The sequence below is a fragment of the Pelmatolapia mariae genome, linkage group LG10_11 (genome assembly GCF_036321145.2).
Source record: "Pelmatolapia mariae isolate MD_Pm_ZW linkage group LG10_11, Pm_UMD_F_2, whole genome shotgun sequence".
Lineage (NCBI taxonomy): Eukaryota > Metazoa > Chordata > Actinopteri > Cichliformes > Cichlidae > Pelmatolapia > Pelmatolapia mariae.
Genome location: NC_086236.1, coordinates 38,479,147 through 38,498,681, shown reverse-complemented (window position 1 = coordinate 38,498,681; position 19,535 = coordinate 38,479,147). Strand labels below are relative to the sequence as shown.

The window sequence follows — 19,535 nt, the reverse complement described above, 5'->3', positions numbered from 1 at the left end:
TGACCTATGAAACCACCTGTTATCCTGTAACTGAAGTTCATAAAAATGTATTCCATAACAAGGATGCATATGAAATATGCATGAACATTTAGATGCAACAAGGTCAATAAAAACAAGACACAGGAACAGACAGGTCAGGAGTTTATTATGGAATTTACATTTGACTCCTACAGTCAGGTATGAACACCTGCAGGTGGCAGTGTGCAAAAAACGTGTCCAAATTATTACAAACATCACTCCATTGATGTTTGTAATGGTTAAAGGTCAACTGGTTTTATATAAGAAGCAGTTCAAGATTTCAAACTCGGTATTTACAGACGTACTGGGACAGAATCCATCAAGAAAAAAGACGTCTGTCTTCTAAAAGACACACACGCACATAAATGTCTTACTTCTTTAATCAAAACCCCCCAAATGAATTTCAGCTGAAGCTGAAAGACAACATAGTGACTTACGAGATGCTTTATGTTCAAGAAAACTGACAAACTACTTTCTACTGACAGTTCATCGTTTATTGACTCACTGGCACAAAGCAAAAATCACATTTTTGATTAGTCCAATTATTCGGTCATTCGATGACACATATCCAACAGTATATACACATTTGACATATTTGGGAATCTACAAAGAAATTTTTTTATTACAGTTGTGTTTTGGCACAGCACTATTGGCTCATACAGGTATTTTGGTTCACAATGAGCTGCCAGCCCTTTTAAAATGAATAAAAAAACTAGTTATCAAAAATACTTATGTAGAGATAATTCGTACACACATAATTCTGTCTGACACATCAGTCACAGCTATAATTAGATGACAGGAAAACCCAATGGCTGATATGTCCATCATATTTACCTTAAAGAAAGAAAATCAGCCGATGTGGTTTGATACGTCTCAGCTTCCTGTTGTGCAGTCCAACAGTTCCAGCTCGAGTCTTGAATCAAGTGTCATTTTTGGTAGTGATACAAAAACGCCTCTTTGCTCAAAAATACTTAAAAACAGAAAGTAGAACCTCTGTAATGAGATTGTTGTCACAGGCTCTAATCTAGCATGTGAGTGAGAATTTAACCAACCACTATTCTTATTAGACAGAAACAGGCGAGTCGAAATTATTTAAAAAGTCCACTATAGTGCGATGTTATAGTGTGACAGGACAGGACTTCCTTTTTTGATGCCTACGATATTTTAGTGCTCACTTCTGTGCACTACTGCTTGCATGTTTACAGTGTGTAAGATGGGAAAAAATGATTAAAACAATACTTTTAAAACTCATAGTAGCTTATGTACATACATTCATAATACTGTGCTACTATTTAGAAAAATGACGACAAACAAAATACCAAATTACAACTATATTTAAACATCTGACAGTCAGACAAACTACATCTAAGAATATGAGCAATAATGTTCCACAGTTGAGATTTAGAGGATATTCTTCTGAATGTTGTAGACTTGAGTACTGACAGACGTCTGACTTTAATACTGAGAGAAATAATACAACAATAGATTCAAAGGATTCTAAACAAAGAACGCCTGTGTTTGATGTCGCCTACGCTGTTACTACGGCAACACGGGAACAACGTCGTTTTTGCAGACAAACAGTCCAAAAGGGCCGTCGCTAAGGTGAAACTCAAATCAAATACCACCGACCCACTCGGTATTAGGTAAGAAATACTGTAGTCCTGCTGTTCAGCTGAAGTGCAGATATTGGGAGGTCCAGGAAGCAGGAAATGACAGGTTTGGTCCCTACACTGATACTGTACTCACAGGAGATGGACGCTTTTCATAGGCTCGATCTTTCCTCTTCCTACAGAAGGCATACAGAGCTGTGAGGGGAACACAGCTGACTGACGACACCAGCAACAGCACGATGAAGACCTGACCAAAGACGGGGTACTCCGTCACTACTGATTCACCCTGGGAAACCACACATACAGTTCACCATTAGCAGAAACTTTGCTATCAACTCACAATATTTACTTTGCTTTTCAATCTGATTATAACAGCATCAGTCTGTAGAGCGGTACAGCTGCAAACATAGATCCTAATCTTGGTAAGGACTCATAACTACGTGAAAGGTACGGCTAAATAAAAATGTCATCACTGATGTTCAGTTTGACGAGTGTGTATTCTGCTTGTACAATAATATCATGTTTCCATCCAAATCACAACACGTTATAAATAAAATTGTAGAATAAAATAAGATAATATGACAGTGCAGTTTAAAAATAAATTTGCTGTTACACTGCATTACTCATTTACACTCCAGCCAACTCTGCCAAAGTAGTATCCAATGTCATCACTAACATTGTGTCAGAAGGGTGTTTCTCCTGTTTCTGATTCTTTTAATTATAATTTTTTGACTGCTAATTTTCAGTTTGATCCCTGTGTACATGGATGGCATCAAACTTCCTTCCCTATATCAAAATATCTCCGTGATTCCAAGGATTCTGTCTGATTAGGATTTTGGTGGAATTCAAACTCTTGAATGATAGATTTGCTTCAGTCTGAGGAGCTTCAACAACTCTTCAGAAAGTTTAGCAAATCTCATTTGTCTGTACCACGATAAACTCAAGATCAGTCTTTGACTAATCTTGAGTTCTAAATAGTCATAATATTTTTGAGAAATTCCAGTCGGGCTTCAAAACCTACCACAGCACACACACACAAAAGCACTAAAAATTGTTAAAAACATTTTATTAATCACCGATTCAGGTGACTCAGCTGTGCTCCTGCTTCTAGATTTAACTGCAGCCTTTGATACTGTTGACCACAGTAATCTGATCTTGCGATTGGAGCAATGTGATATCAAAGGTATCCCTTTGGAATGGTTTAGGTCCTACCTCTCCGAGAGGACTTACGTCCTCCACAGCTCCTTTTACTTGTGGTGTCCTGCAGGGTTCCGTATTAGGCCCAATTCTATTTTCAATCTATATGCTCCCCCAGGCCTAATTTTTAGGAAGCATAATATCTGCTTTCACTCTTACGCCTCTCACATACACAGTCAAAAGATGTTAAAATTTAATTTTAGAATTAAATTTTAACATCTTTTGACTTATAAAGTGCTAAATGGCCAAGCACCAGACTATTTGTCTGACCTTTTGCAGCTTTATACGCCCTCTAGAGCCTGAAGTTTTTCTTGTAAAACAAAGGAGGGCCTAACAAAAAAAAGTTTGGAACCACTGCTATACTGCATGAGAGTTACCAATTTTTTTATACACATTTTCCTACGTGTTTGATGATGTTAATGTTATTGTTTAATTATTATGTTGTACAGCACTTTGGTCAACTCTTTCTTGTTATTAAATGTGCTTTATAAATAAATAAAATGACAGATACTTGTTCTTCATTGAACATCCCCAAACTGTTGCCACAAAGTTGGGATCATAAAATTGTGCAAACTGTCTTGGTATGCTGAAGCATTAATGGAATTCTGCGGGAACTAAGGGGCTGAGCCCAGCTCCTGGGAAACAACCCCACACCATAAACTCCCCCACCCAAACGTTACACAGTACCTTTCTCCTAGCAACCACCAAAACAGACTGGTCCATTGGATTGCCAGACATTCTGTCATTCGTCACTCAAGAGAACACGTCTGCACTCCTCTGGAGTTCAGTGGCAGCAAGCTTTGAGATCACTGCTTCAGACACTTTGCACTGCGCATTAATCTCTCTGTGCAATGTTCTTGAGTTAGTCTGAAGGTTATGGGATATTTGGAGGTCTGTAGAGATTGACTTTGCAGAAAGACAGCAGCCTTTACACCTCACCTATTACATGATAATTATGTGCACTTTAAACTTCAGATCAATACTGTAGGAGGAGTACAGATTCTGGTTGGATGGCAGACGGACTTTGGTCCTTTGGCTGGATGAGCTAATGAAAACGTTTCCTTTACTTTTGCGTCTTGATTTGTTGAGCTATTTGGAAGTTGTCGATTCAAAGCATCATTTAAATCCAAACAATCCTATTTAATAGTGCACTACACCATCTTTTTTGCCATTTTCCACCAGATTTTTCCACTTATTTCCTTTTTGGAGTGCACGGTATCACAGGAGACTTTGTTAAACATGACCTAACCTTCAACAATTATAATCCATACTGTCTGTTGAGGAGAAAGAAAAAGTGTCTACACGTCGGGAATATTGAAACCAGAACTCACCAGCTCTTTATTCCATGCTTGGTAAGTGGGTGTCCCTCCTTGGATGTAGTTAATGATGTAAAATATAAAGAGGCCAATAAGGAGCAAGGGACTGGTTACTGCCCACATGATTTTCCAGTACCAGTTGGGACGATGACCAAGCATGTCTTCTATGTCTTTTTCAAACCTAAAGAGAGTAGAAAACATGTTCGTATCGATTACTGAATTTTACAGCAGTAGAGTAGTAGTACATTATTTATAGCCAGAATAAAAAGGTTTTAATCTACAGTAACAAATGTGGAAACAATCACAATGACAACACATACCTCTTAATTCCATAGATGTAACTAACAGCTATGACCTCAATGAGGACGATGAACAGCAAAGAGAAAGAGGCTGCGTAGTCGTTGAATATGGTAAACCAGTAATTCCCTGACGTGGTGGTGAAGCCCAGGCCCAGCAGCAGACAAAACACACACACCAAACCTGCAAGAAAAGCTCACACCTCAGTCACTGGTGCACCAAATTACAACACCAGTCACAATGAGCTGCTTTATACGGAAGAGGATTAGGGACAAAAGTGGGCACGTCCTTTTTTTCCCTTCTTTTCCAGAATTATTTTTTTCAGAATTTGGATTTAACAGGGAGCCAATGAAGGGAAGCCAAAACAGGAGAAATCTGCTCTCTCTTTCTAGTCCCTGTCAGGACTCTTGCTGCAGCATTTTGGATTAACTGAAGGCTTTTCAGAGAGTTTTTAGGACTTCCTGATAATAATGAATTACAGTAGTCCAGCCTGGAAGTAATACATGCATGATCTAAATTTTAAGCATCACTGTGAGAAAGGATATTTCTAATTTTAGAGATATTGCACAAATGGAAGAAAGCAGTCTTACATATTGGTTTAATATGCACACTGAAGGACACATCCTGGTCAGGTGGCTGCAGCCTGGCCCTGTACCAGGAGCAGCTCAGCTGTTGAACACAGTGTTCCCAGAACGATTCGTGGAGGAGCTCCTGGCAACAGCGAAGTGGGTCTGCAGTCACTGGCAGGCAAGCCTTGAGGTTGCCATGACTGTTTAGCCAGTGGCAGGAGGTTGGCCGGTCCTGGCCCCAGAGGGCCCCAAGAGTCCCCAGCGCCGCCTCCAATAATCTGTTTTCTTCTGTTGTGTCTCGGCGTCTCCCGCTATGGAACGGACTGGCCCGGGTTCAGTAAGTTAATGGGGCAGTGCGCAGTGGTGCATTCACAGCTGGTAGAGGCATGCGGTGTCTCTGCTGCACTCAGCTATGGTGTGGGGTCGTCCGACGTAGCAGGGCCTTCACAGGAGATCATGTTGGTTCCAATAGATTTTCCACCGCAGCAGTGTCATAATAACACCCTACACTCAGCCTTTGACCAAGTCATGAAAACTGATGGTCAAACAGTGTGCCCTAATGTAACAGTAACATTTCCGCACTTTGTGTTCATTGGAGACAGATTGTGTTGAGTGACTGAGACACCAGAAGAACACAACCAGTTTCAAGTGTTAAAAAGCTGGAGGGAAATGATTTTTCGGGTGGCTCGTTACAGCCTGACGGCTGGTCACGTGGGATATGATAAAACTCTGGAATCGAATCATGGCCTGATTCTATTGGCCGAGCATCTGGGAGGATGTGCAGCGATGGGGAGTGTCAGCTGGATAACCTTTGCGCCCGTTACCAATTATGAAGGTCCCGTTTGAGTATTGCAGCTAAATGTGTACTGTAAATGCATAAATGCTCTGTATACCCCTGTCTCCTTAGTTAGATCATGTTCAGCTGTGGTCCCTGCTGTGGTTTGTTCCCTCGCTTGCCCTCGTGCATATTTATGTCTGCGTCTCCCACCATCCTCTTCCTCCGAGCTGTGTGTTACTCCCTGTGTTTAGTTTAGGTTCCTGTATTCCAGTTTAGTTTAGTTTAGTTTAGTATTTCTGGCATCCCAGCAATGAAGCTGTGTGTCTGCGTTTGGGTCCAATCCTGCCTGCTTCACACACCAACTATTATAAAGCCTTTTTGTTCTGAACACTCAAAGCTCTTTTTACTAAAAGCCAAATTCTCACACAGCGTAAAGCTCCTGGTATTCCCAGACATCTGCCTTCTCAGAATGGTAGGACCATAAAGAATGACTTTGATAATATCTGCACGGCCTGTCGTAGGAAGTAGGAGCATCACAAGTTACTACTTTGAATTCTATTTAACTTTGTGCACTCAGCTGAAAACTAGTTTTATAAGCTGCAATAAACATAAATGCTGATCTTTACCACAGTCAGTGTGTTTGTAACCCAACCAGACAGACAGGAAAAGTGTGGCAATAGTTCAGTGAGAATACATAGCAGCAGAAAGTACGAAGACCTTCTCCACCAACATCAGTACGGATCTTACCACTGAACAACTCGTTGCTCATGCGGGACATAATCTTGAAATCACGTAACGGGGTGATGATGGCTGTAACGTTTCCCAACATGCTGCCCATTCCTAACAGCAGGAGCATGAAGAAGTACAGTACAGACCACAGCTGGGGCAAAGGCATGTTCTTAATGGCCTCACTGTACACTATGAAGGCCAGGCCTGTCCCCTCTACTGCCTGAAACAAAAATAACGGGAGTTTATAGTTGAAACAGAAACTGAATTTAGTGTCAGTTTTTTACATTCATATGTCAAATAAAATGACTTCAAAATGTCTCTTTATTATTTATACAGACACACGTTTCACAGAGATCATTCATTCTTATAAAATACCTATAAATGGATGCACATGCCACAACCTTATCTCAATAATTATAATTACAGTAAAGAGGTTTCATGTCTGTGAAAATGGAGACGATGTACTGTATCATATATCATACTGATGGGGAACATATTTCCTGCAGAAATATTATGCACAGTTTTCCAAAAATACAGTGTACTGAGGTGTTTTCAATTTTTGGTAATATAGTAAATATTTTTTAACCTAAATAAGTAAAAATATTTTACAATTCAGCCAGGGTGGAGTGTAAATATGTAAAGTACCAACCCAGTATCATAGCAAAACGTGTAATAGACACGCCGGGCCACCGTGTCCACTTCACACTTTGCCTCTCTAAAACGTGAGAGAGACAAACATGCATGAGTTGCATTACTGCATGCAGAAATTGCATTACCAGCAGGGGGAGAAAATATATTTAACGTCACAAAATCGTAACGTACAAAGTACATCCCAGGCTCCCAGCATCATCACGGTCCCGATTAAGCGGCTAATATGGATATACATGCGAATGTGTTAATATTATCTGTTTAAACGCTTTCCTGTTATTATTTTCATGTTGGCTTGAAATCAGATATTTCCCTCTGCTGGTACTGCAGCTTATTTCAACTTAATGCAACGTGTAGATTTTACGTTTTGGAGGCAAAGCGTGAAATGGGCACTGTGGATCGGGGTGTTTGATATCGGGTTGTACAGACAGGCAGCACAAGTGGTATATTTTAGTCATTAGCTATAGGTTTTTAATTAAATGGGCTACACAGAAAAACTACACAAAAAACCACCGTGTGTTGTAACAGGAACAGGAAGTGATATAATACCACGGAGAGACCAAGTCTAAAATAATACATTTGTGGTTTAAGCAGTCAAGTTGAGTTGAGTTGTTTGGTGTTGTTGGTTGGATGGACGGATGATTAAAGAAACAACACATACTGACAGTTAACAAACAGGGGCCTCAGTAGCATGTTATTATTTTATTATAAATTATTATTCTTTTCCTCAGCTTGGTCAAACACTGCTGTTGGATGGCATTCAAACTTTCAACCAGGATCTGTCAGTGTGGTCGTGCTGGTCACTGGCATGAACAGCAGACTCAAACTAATCCCACAAGTGTTCAGCCCTGCAGGCAGACAGTTTCTGTCCTGGGTCTTTGACACAGTGTTTAGTTTTATTTTGGATTCATGATTCTTTCCTTTACATTCAGAAGATGATTGAAGTTCAAACTTCGTATGGTTTAGTCTTGAGTTTAGTTATTTTAGTGTCTCTGGGTTTATCGGTCTTTCTGGTTCATGGTCTCTTGTTTGATATTATTAGGTTCCTTCTGTGTCTTTGTCTTGCCTGTTTTTCTCTCCTCAGCGTCTCCTGTGAAAGTCAGTCTCGTCTCCGTGTTTATTTACCCATCTATTTCATGTCTCTGTGTCTGTCTCTCTCCCTCAGCTCAGTCATGTCTCTGTCTGGTCTGTGTTCTGTCTACCTGTCTATGTTTCCTCTCTTGTCTTGTTTCATCCTTTGTCTCCCCAGTCTGTCATGTATCTGTTTATCCCTAGTCCCAGTGTCTAGTTCACGTCTTAGTCTGGGTCTCAGTGTGTGTTACTTCCCATCTTATTTGTCCCTATGTCCTTATTTGTACTTATGTCTGTCTCTTTGTTCAGTTTTAGTTCATCTGTGTTCCCTGGTGTGTTCCATCTCCCTAATTATGTCGTGTGTCTTTAAGTCTCCAGTGTCACATCGCTGTCATACATCCCCTCATGCTGTGTGCTCTATTTTTGCATTTCTCCCTAGTGTCCGTGTAAAGAGCTGAAAATAGCTATCTGTTAAAACATGGCATTGAAAACAAACAGAGAAAAACTGCCAACCCTAAAGTTTTTCGCTTGTTTGTTTATGTTTGTATTTGTTAACCTGTCATTTAAACGTTCTTGTTGGACTGTGGCAGTTTCAGGTATTAAAATGCTATTCAACATCTGGACACTAGAGGGTGCATAGCGTTTTTGTAGTTTAGTTAGTACCTCGCAACAACAAATTTTATTTGATTTAATTTGAACTCCAAACTGAAGGAGGAGATCATTAAGATGAAGAACTAAAATAAAACTGTAAGAGAGACGGCAAAAACTTCGGAGTGGTCAAATCAGCAATCTGGTACACCTGGTTACCTTTATCAATGCATGTACAGAGGCTTTATAGGAAAGTGCAAACTACCGTATTTTTCAACCATAAGGTGCACCGGATTATAAAGCGCATTGAGGTAAACAAAACAGTCAGATAAGTCAAACTTTACTCAACTCATTCTTCTTGCTTCCTCCACTTCCATTGATTCATTAATGTTGAATTCTCTGGCAGCTGCTCTATTCCCATGTTGTTGCAGTATATTAATGACTAACCTGGTATTGTGGATGGATTATCTCAGTTGTTCTCCTGACTGAAGTTTGGTCCGTTTACAGCATCCTGCCATGCGATTGCATTTGTCCCTGACCATCGGGAACCCTCACGTTAACTCGAGTGGAAAAAAGTTAGCGTTCATCCTCCAGCTTCACTGTCTTTATGCTATGCTAACATAGCTGTTTTGCTAGCGATCACGTAGCACATCATTATATACCAGCTAGCCCAACTTCAGTAACCCTACAAACGTCACTGCTGTTTAGTTTTCTCTTCTCATTTATGTTGGAAGTGATAGCAGAGCTGTACGTTTGAATGTTTCAGAAATCTCTCAGTCAGAACATGCTATATCATGTTTAGGTGGAAGCTAGCGAGCTAACTTCCTGCTAACTTCTAACTCCGTTAAATGTAATAAATCCTGTTTTCATGGATGCCTGGATGTTAAACTTAATTGTTACACCTGGTAAAGCAGCAACACTGATCATTTTATTAAAGATGAAAGAATTTAGACAGTTTTTAACTCTCAGTGATGCTGCAGTGTTTGTTTGACTTTGGGACCTGGAGCAGACGGAGTTTAGGACCCAGATTACTCCGCGAGGCTCCTGACTACGGCAGCCGTAATGTTCCAACAATCCATCAAGCGGTGCAGCTTCGTAGCTTACCAAAGTCGGACTGAAACATTTTTGACAGATTTTTGAGCACCGTGTACCACATACAATCGGTTCGAGGTCAGTAAGCACAACCAGAATTCATACATAAGGCGCACCGGATTATAAGGCGCACTGTTGATATTTGAGAAGATTAAAGGATTTTAAGTGCGCCTTATAGTATGGAAAATACGGTAGTGGTTACCCTCAAAACAGAAAGGGCAGATTAGATTGTCAGAAAACATCTAAAAAGCGTGCACTGTTCTTGGACAGACAAAAGGAACAGCTCATGATCTTAAGCTTTTTTAAATTGAAGTGTTATGTGCATGTCAATCACATCTTCACTGTTTTATTTAAAATATACTGGGGTAGTGTACAGAGGCCAAATGACAGAAATTGTGTCATGGTCCAGAAACGTATTGACTCAACTGTACGATCAGACTCTGGGTGACAAACGTTGATCATTTATCGTTTCTCTTTTTCTTCCCGATTTAAATAACTTCCAACTTTCCATTATTTTATAACTGAATAGTGTTTCCTGTGTGGTTACCGTATGTAGATGAGTGTAACTCACTGTGTCTAGTTCCTTTTCCAGGTTGCACTCTCCCGCTCTTACTTTGTCAGCAATTTGGGCAAACTGCTCTGGATATGTTGTGTTCAGCTTCTCAGTCCACTCGAGAACACCGTCCATGCTGATGGCGTCTTCTGCTAGATCAAAGGTATTTAGCAGCAGAATGCGCATTCTGAAAACGAAGAAAAAGGAGCACAAATTAACCCTGACCTTCAACAATAATTGCACAGGCCATTTTGCAACCTGTTGAACTTAGACGTATTTCACAAAGTGTTTCCTTTATTAGACTGGGAACTGATGTGATACTGAACTAAGTTTACAGTCCACTTATGTTTTTGGGGCAGATGAGAGACAGTTTTAACTGTTTTGGTTCTTAGTTGTTTCAACTGCAAAAACCAACCATTTCATTCTTACTTTTTTGTATTACTTTTGTAAAATCATTGCATTTATTCACTTCATGTTTTGCTACCAACCACTGGCAGGTGTAGTGAATGACACTTATGTTAATGAAATACAATGTTCTGTTGGGTTTTGGCATTCATGTGAATGGTACTTTGACCCCTACCACATACCAGCCCCCACCCCACCACTAACCCCCAACTACTATCAACTCCAATCCCCCCATCCACCCAACCCTCCACCACACCACACATATTTGTTCAGAGTTGTTATGTCTTGTTATTAAGTGATCTAACACTGGACACATGTTCTGTATACCAGATTCTAGGTCCAAAGTCCTATTGTGTAAAAGAAAGAACATTTGTGGGTTTTTCTTTTCAATGATAAAGCAAAGCAACATGCTATGTTGTTAAAGTACAAAATTACTCAACTGACAGAGAAATGCACACAGCCTGTTTTCAGAAACTACACCTGTGACAGACTATGCTCTTGATGAACATGGTGTCAGCTGTTATCACAACATACAGCTTCATTTCAATGTAATCTTTATTGGAGAAGTGCAAAATGTACACTGGTGTCGTCATTTTCAGATAAGTTTTGTTGAGCTTGTCTGTAACTTTGTTAATAACGTAACAGAATCAAAACCAAACTCTTTCCTCATCCTCACCAGGTAGTTTTTGTTCTCCAAGCCTTATGCTAACCTCTAAATCTAAACATAACCAAGTAGTTTCGGTTCATCAACCTAACCAAACAATGACTAAACCGCAGTTTTACAATGGTCCCAAAATACTGGTCCAGGCATTACTCGAGCGTCCTGGTTGAACGATTGATGTGTTTATACCACCTCACCTTCATCCTAAAGAAGACTTTTTAAAAATGGTTTCAATGTAAAAGCACTAATACATGTCATTTTAGAAGCACTTGCATGAAGATGTTTAGACGACAGTAATAAACACTGTTCATTTGGAGCCCTTGTTGCACTTCCATAAGCTTGTGATCTCACAGCTTTGCAGCCACTGGTCTCAGACATTGCCCTAGCATGGCCAACCAGGACCCACTCTCCATCCCTGAGCAGCTGCATCACCCACTGCTATTAACTTCTTGCTAGAGTCGCTTTAGCTAACTAACACTAAAATGTCTCAGCGACAAACAAAACTCACCAAATGTTCAGTTGTTGGCTGCGAGCGCAAACACAGACGTCTTCACGCACTCCCGGCATCTGAGGAACTGAAGACCCAGTGGATTACTTTTATTTTGATGCAATGTCCCCACAACAATAGGAAAATCCATTGTGTTTGGCTAATGGCTAATGTGGCTAATGTCACTGTTAGCTTTGATTTTATGCCCACAGGCCAGAGCTATGTTTAAACTGCAGTCTAGGGTCCAAGTGAAAAAACAAACCAAACAGATTTATATGTACCTCTACGCTCACTTATACTGTTTGTTTTGTTTTATTTCATTTGAATGAAGCTCATGCAGGGTTTCTATGGCTTAAAGTCAGTCAGATTTAAGATTTCTATGACGTATTTAAAACCACTCTGAATGAAAAGAAAACCCAAGAAAAACAAAACTAAAACCTCAAATGCTTCCGGGTTTGGGGCACCAGCTGTTTTCATTTTTTTTATAACCTTAAAACAGACTCGTCCTTGGTATTATCTCCAACAAGCTAATGTAATGTGCACGGCTAGTCCAAAAATCTGATGTAGACTGCCTTGTTTGACCTCCATACAAATGCGTTTGCAGTTTCATGGTCCGGGAATGCTGAATTATGCTGAATTTAAAACTTTTCCTGCACAAGACATAAATGTTGCTGACCCTACTGTGCTGATGTGGATAGTATTGATATGGGATTAGCTTGGTGAATGGTTTAAAAATAATAGCTGACACACGTTATTTTCACAAATATCATAAAAGAAAAAAAATTCCCCATGTCTTATTTTCTCTGAGATGAGAAAAAAGATTTATTCAAGATATTTTGATGCCAATTAAGGCCAATAGTTTACTCACTCTGCCTTAAATATTGTCGTTTGCAGCTTGTATTGGAAACCAGAAGTCATTTACAAGACATTTTCCATGCCAGTGTTTTACACTGTTACAATCCTGATTTTATAATTGTAACATCATATCACAACATACAAATTTGGCTGTTTTGACATATAAAATACTGGTTCAAAGATAAAGTTTGTGGTATTTTTTATGTTACTCAGTTGGATTTGAGGCCACAAAGAGCCTCTTTAAAAATGAGCTAGTATAACAGCATGTTACAAAGCATGTGTGATATTCTGAATTTTGGAAATTGAAGTACGCATGCCTGGATTTGTAATAACTTGTTGAACCGTATAATATATCACGCCTATAGGGACACACCTGTAAATTTACAGGCATGCTTGCATGTGTAGCGGGAACCCTGCATTAGCACAAAACATACATACCTGTCCAGGCAGTTCTCGTAGTTGAGAGTAGCCTTGAAGCCATAGATGGCAAAGGTGACGATGCTGGCAAAGATAGAGGTTCCACTGTTGATAAGTGAGACAACGATGGCCTGGTTCTGAAAGTTGTTGTTGTGCTGGTTGTAGCTAGCAAAGGCTATTAGTGAGCCAAAACCCAAACCGAGGGAGAAAAAGATCTGAGTGGCTGCATTGATCCACGCTCTAGGATTGGCAAGTTCAGCCATCTAAAAGCAGACAAATGTACATACACATAAAAGATAAACCACTCTAAGTATGAAACCTGAAGAGCCTTATCTGCATAGCACATTTCCTAGACACTCTTACCTTGGGTGTGAACATGTATTTGAGGCCATTGATGGCACCATGAAGAGTGACACCCCGAATCAAGTAGATAAACAGGACCAGATAAGGAAATGTAGCTGTGAAGTACACCACCTGTAGAAGCCAACCAGCACAATTATAGAAAAGTTTAAATGTGTAAGTGTGATGATGGAATGTTAATGAATTTTATCATAACTTTGTAACTTTGTGTTACAGTATTTTTTTAGTTAGGCACCAGGGTCTGCTGGTTTAAAAAATATTTGTAAATTACATTCACCAAATCCTCTATTACGTACACATTGCTACTAATGGGTTATACCCCATGTGCTGTGTGGTATAGAAGGCTTGTTAATATTGCTCAGAGATTTTGGTGGATATTGACATAACATCACACAGTTGCTGCTGTTGGTCCATATCTAGGAACATCTCCACTTCCACCACACCTCAAAGAACTGTGCTAGATTCATATTAAGTACAGTGAACTGAGAGAACTAATTACTCATAACCATCTCACAGATGGAACATTCTGTACAGCCACTTTTTATACTACTGATATTAAACTTAAAACAGTTAACTGTTACCGTTACTTAAAAATCCATCACTTGACCCATCAGTCTTAGCCAGTTATAGGTCAATCGCCAACCTTCCTTTTATCTCAAAAAACCTTGAAAGAGTGATTTTAAAAGACAAATGGCTTATTTGAAGAGTTTCAGTCAGGTTTCAGAGCTCATCACAGCACAGAAACAGCTTTAGTGAAGGTTACAAATGATCTTCTTATGACCTCTGACAGTGGACTCATCTAATGTTACTGCGCTGCAGTGGTTTGTATCATATCTATCTAATAGACTCCAATTTGTGCATGTAAATGGAGAGTCCTCTTCACACACTGAGGTCAACCATGGAGTTCCACAGGGTTCAGTGCTAGGACCAATTCTGTTTACATTATACATGCTTCCCTTAGGCAGCATCATTAGAAGACATACATTTTCACTGCTATGCAGATGACACCCAGCTCTATCTGTCCATGAAGCCAGATAACACACACCAATTAGTTAAACTGCAGGAATGTCTTAAAGACATAAAGACCTGGATGGCCGCTAACTTTCTGCTTCTTAATTCAGATCAAACTGAGGTTATTGTACTCGGCCCTGAAAATCTTAGAAATATGGTATCTAACCAGATTCTTACTCTGGATGGCATTACCTTGGCCTCCAGTAACACTGTGAGGAACCTTGGAGTCATTTTTGACCAGGACATGTCCTTCAACGCACATATTAAACAAATATGTAGGACTGCCTTGAGTGGTTTTCAGCTTTGTGCTCCTTGTTTTTGGTTTTGTGTTGATACGACTTTTTAAAAAAAAAAGATATATGTTCTCATTAGGATTGGGAATTTTGTCATTCTGTGGGTCTGTTAATTATACTGTTAATTTGTTATATTGTATAAAGCACTGTGAGTGCTCAGGCAGAGTTGAAAAGCGGTATATAAGAACTGGTTTGTTTACCATTTAATTATGTGACAATGCATTTCGGGATATGGTACTTAGCATCAGAATTTATGAAGTGGCATTTTCATGATGGCGATTGTTGTGCTCATATCCACTTCTGATATGCATCACACAAACTCATTAGTCTCCTTACCTTTCCTGTTGACTTTACTCCTCGCACAATGAACAGGTAGGTTATTGCCCAGGCAAGCACGAGACACAGTGCCTGTCCTGTATGAATGCCTCCATTCTCTTCAATAGAAGAAGAGATGTTCAGTGTTTCCCTGTAGAAGAAATATTGGGTGGGTGTAGCCACCTCACACTCCTCTGTAGGTCCCGTTCGGTTTGAATTTATGGGGCATACCGCCCAGGGCAGGACTGACTGCAATTGACATAAACATGAAGAGCAGCAGAGATGTGTTACGTCCAAATGAGCTACAACAATGTAGCATGTGTTTGAAAAAACTGCAGTAGTTTGAAAATTAGCAGCTCACTTGAAATGAATGAAAGAGGTACCAGAAACTCCATGCATTGATGACATTGTAATAGAGACAGAGATACACGGATGTCACAACGCTAGCAAGCCCTAAAACAGAGAAGAACTGCAAATAAAATCACCAATCTCACATTGACACTTGTTACTTATACCTGCTGTACTATTGTAGGGTACATGCATATAAAGCGCCTTGAGGCAACTGTTATTGTAATTTGGCGCTATATAAATAAAATGGAATCAAATTGTCTACATAAAATTAAACTGTTCATTTGAAAGATTAAAACTTAAACAAAGCCACAGCACTCTACAAAGCTCTGCCTGTAGCTCCTTTGCACAGACTCCTTTTTAGCTTCTTCTAATGCAACATTTAAACTGCTTACTGTTTTGTCACCAGAAAGGCTCTCCTTGGTGCTCCTTTATAACACCTCGAGTAGTGTCTAGTAGAGGGGTGGGCAATCTCAGTCCACGAGGGCCGGTGTCCTGCAGGTTTTAGATCTCACCTTGGGTCAACACACCTGAATCACATGATTAGTTTGTTACCAGGCCTCTGGAGAACTTCAGGACATGTTGAGGAGCTAATTTAGCCATTTAAATCAGCTGTGCTGGTTCAAGGACACATCTAAAACCTGCAGGGACACCGGCCCTCGTGGACTGAGATTGCCCAGCCCTGGTCTAGTAGCTACAGCTGTGCAGTAAATGCATTGTGACTTCATTTTAATCAAGCACTTACCCAATCCTCCCAAATACGGGCTTATCGAAGTCCATGCCCCGATGCTACCTAAACGCATCTTCTGACCAATGGCGAGCTCCATGTAGAATAAGGGCAACCCCTCCAAAAGCAACATGATGAGATACGGGATTAAGAACCCCCCTGAAAGCATGAAGGGTGAATACAGTACAGATGTTATACAGTGGACAAATTTGCTATATAAACATCACCACAATTACAAATAATTATAAAAAATATGCAACCATAGCATTTTAAGACTCCCATGAGTGTAAACCAGAAGCACACTTTCTAAGCTGATAGGAGCCATATTAACCCTTGGATGCACAACCTACCAATACCTACCTACACTCTTCCACAAGTGGGGTCAAAAGTGACCCCAAATAAAATCAATGCATTTTGCTATAAACTTGGTTTCCAATCTTTTCCCCTGTCTGTGGCTACTCTTCGTGCCTCCATGTTTGTGCATGTCAGCACCTCTTCTATTATATTATCAGACATGAACATCTTCCATGCATCTATTGGGGAGACAGCAGTAAACCCAGGTGCAAGCCCCGGCCGACTATTCAGAATATTGTGGCTAGAAGAGTAAGAGGGGCTCATTCTGTTAGACTCAATATCCATTTCCTCTTCAGAGGACTCATCAGAGGACTCCTCTGTATCTGACTGGCCTTGTTCAGTGGGGGGGACAATAGTCTGGGTCCTCTATATCTGAGATGTCAGATTCTGAGTCAGTGCCTCCGATGGGCTCTTCATCCCATCCGTCCTGGATCATTTGTAGGGCAAGGTCCACAGGGATCCTAGCTGTCCTCATAGCAGCCATGTTACTTTAGATATTAAAAAACCCATCAGAAAGGACAATGTTTGAAATGCACAGAAAACTATAAATCATGTATGTTACTGTGTAAAAATGAATTCCTGATCCATCAGAAGTGTAAGTGGGACAGTCGGAGTTGATAAGAATGAAAGGTTCATAGAAGATTCCACTGTTTGGGGTCATTTTTGACCCCACTTGTGGAAGAGTGGGGTAGTGATACAAAAACTGCATTTTTTTTTAATTAATGAAAAAATAAATAAAAATGCAAATGGCCTCATGTTACAAACATATTTTATGAGGAATACCTGGAATATGATTATATTACAACTTTTCATTTTAAAGACTTTGAAGAAAAACAACCCATGGGGTCATTTTTGATCCCACGTGTGCATCTAAGGGTTAAAGATGCTGAATACTTCTAGCTTTGAAGTTCCACATCAAGAGAGTAATTAGAGCTGATGTGTGTTTATTGCACCATATCTAATCTGTGGACATGTTTTACAACACTTTCTGTCCTTGTCTGTTTCCACCTGTACTGCTATATTTATGGCTTCATCTGGGAGGCAACTAATATATTTGCGCACATATATTTGTGTATGTGGAAAGGAAATGGTGTGTGTGTGTGTGTGTGTGTGTGGGGGGGGGGGGGGGGGGGGGGTGATTGTCCTCACCTGACACTCTTGTGACCTTTAGGTGTTTTGCATAAGTGGCTGAGGACAAGCATTTCTGAATTAGATTTTTATGGTACCCTTCTGAGCAGTCTGGAGAATTACAGTGTGCCAACAAACCCATGACCCAACTGGCACCAGTCTCCCTACTTGGCAGAAGACCATTTATCTGTGCTTGGCTATGGTCAACCTTGTATGTGTGAAACATCTTTTCACGTTGTTCCTTCTGCAACTCACAGTGTGCTGAGTTTCTAATTACACTCACAAAGGTGATTTGTTGCCAAGAAAAAAAGTGTTATGGTGTCGGTCACTAGCACAGTACTGTCGTACGTATTAGTACGCTGAAAAATTCCACATCCACACAGTAAATGACGGGTGACGCACAGAGTCAGATTCTGGCAGTCAGAGAGAAACATCGGGAAAAACACTCCCGGCATAAAGTGCCATATGTTGGAAACATTTCCAGGGAAGAAGCGAAAACATTTTTTCTTTTTTTAAATGTCTGAATGCTTGCGTTGTGTTTATTTTAGTTCGTCTTTAAATTGCGCACTCTCATCACTCTCATCACGGTGCTACAGGAGTCTGTTTAAACAAGCCTACTTCAAAACCGCTTCTGATTATTATTATTTGCTTTTCGCTCCAAACGGTCAATGAACGTCATCTACTTTGATTATTGTTTTCAGCAGTGAGAGAGCTAACAATAGTCACATAAGGATTCCGTAGGAAATTTACCACGAGAACGCCCCGCCCCCTTTGATAAAATCTTATTCGAACAACTCTTCACACCAATTAAAGAATATTACGTTACTTACAATTCAATCAATGGTATTGAGAAAATTATAAACGGACGTTTACATGACACATGACTGTAATAACTGTCGTTTACCAGCTGAGGTGAGTAAAAACCGTTATGTACAACATCACTGCTTTCCACTGAATCTTTGAAGAGAGAGAGAGAGTATTGAGATTTTTCTTTTCAAATCAAATACACAAAACATAATCTCCGTAAACCTCCCTCCGTAGTTAAAGGCACAAGAAAGGGCTGCTCATGGCTTGGTGTAAGAGGGTCACACGGACTTACCCCCACCGTGTAATTGACAGAGGTATGGAAACCGCCACACGTTTCCCAGTCCGACTGCATATGATACACACGCCAGCACAAATTGCATGGGGCTGTCCCAGTTGGGTCTTCCATCTTTTTCCATGACTTGGTCCTGTGTGTAACCTCAGCGAGCCCGCAAAAGAATTAGTGTCTGCTGTGTGGATGAAGCTGTGCTCAACCTGAGCCTGGCTTATAAGCCCTCTGTGACTGTAGCGAAGGCGGAGCCAAAAGCTTCTGTTATTCAAAGTGTTAGTAAAGGGGGTGGGGCATGGAAAATAACCCAGGTGGATGTTTCTTTTATTTGATACATACATACATACTGCAGAGAGAGGGGCAAAGAAAAACCAAAGTCCTTAAGAAGCACAATACTAGTAAGACTGAATAAATGTGTGTGAATGAGAGGGAGAGAGGTGTAACAGCAAAGCTGCAAGTACAGCTAGTGAAACCAGACGAGTACCTGGGCTCAGCCATTCAAAACAACTGACAGTGGACAAGAGAGGTGAAGAAGAGAGTGCAGGCAGAGTGGAGTGGGTGGAACTGAGTGTCAGGGGTGATATGACTGGTTAGCAGGCCTACGAGATGCTGGAT

General features: G+C 40.3%; 1 protein-coding gene across 2 annotated transcripts; it reads right to left on the bottom strand.

Moving 5' to 3' along the window:
• Nucleotides 1-127: 127 nt before the first annotated feature.
• LOC134637700 (sodium- and chloride-dependent transporter XTRP3A-like) lies at nucleotides 128-19,131 on the bottom strand. 2 transcript variants are annotated; one of them, XM_063488190.1, is made up of 11 exons: nucleotides 18,927-19,131; nucleotides 16,364-16,504; nucleotides 15,632-15,723; nucleotides 15,292-15,519; nucleotides 13,655-13,765; nucleotides 13,313-13,554; nucleotides 10,485-10,653; nucleotides 6,533-6,734; nucleotides 4,462-4,621; nucleotides 4,157-4,322; nucleotides 128-1,914 (listed from the first exon to the last, which is right to left on the bottom strand). In XM_063488190.1, exons 1-11 carry the CDS (start codon nucleotides 19,048-19,050, stop codon nucleotides 1,744-1,746), a joined length of 1,806 nt encoding a protein of 601 aa, XP_063344260.1. In that variant the 5' UTR covers nucleotides 19,051-19,131; the 3' UTR covers nucleotides 128-1,743. The 2 variants fall into 2 exon arrangements, with proteins under 2 accessions (XP_063344260.1, XP_063344261.1); XM_063488191.1 differs by having other exon boundaries at nucleotides 128-1,875.
• Between the last annotated feature and the right edge of the window lie 404 nt (nucleotides 19,132-19,535).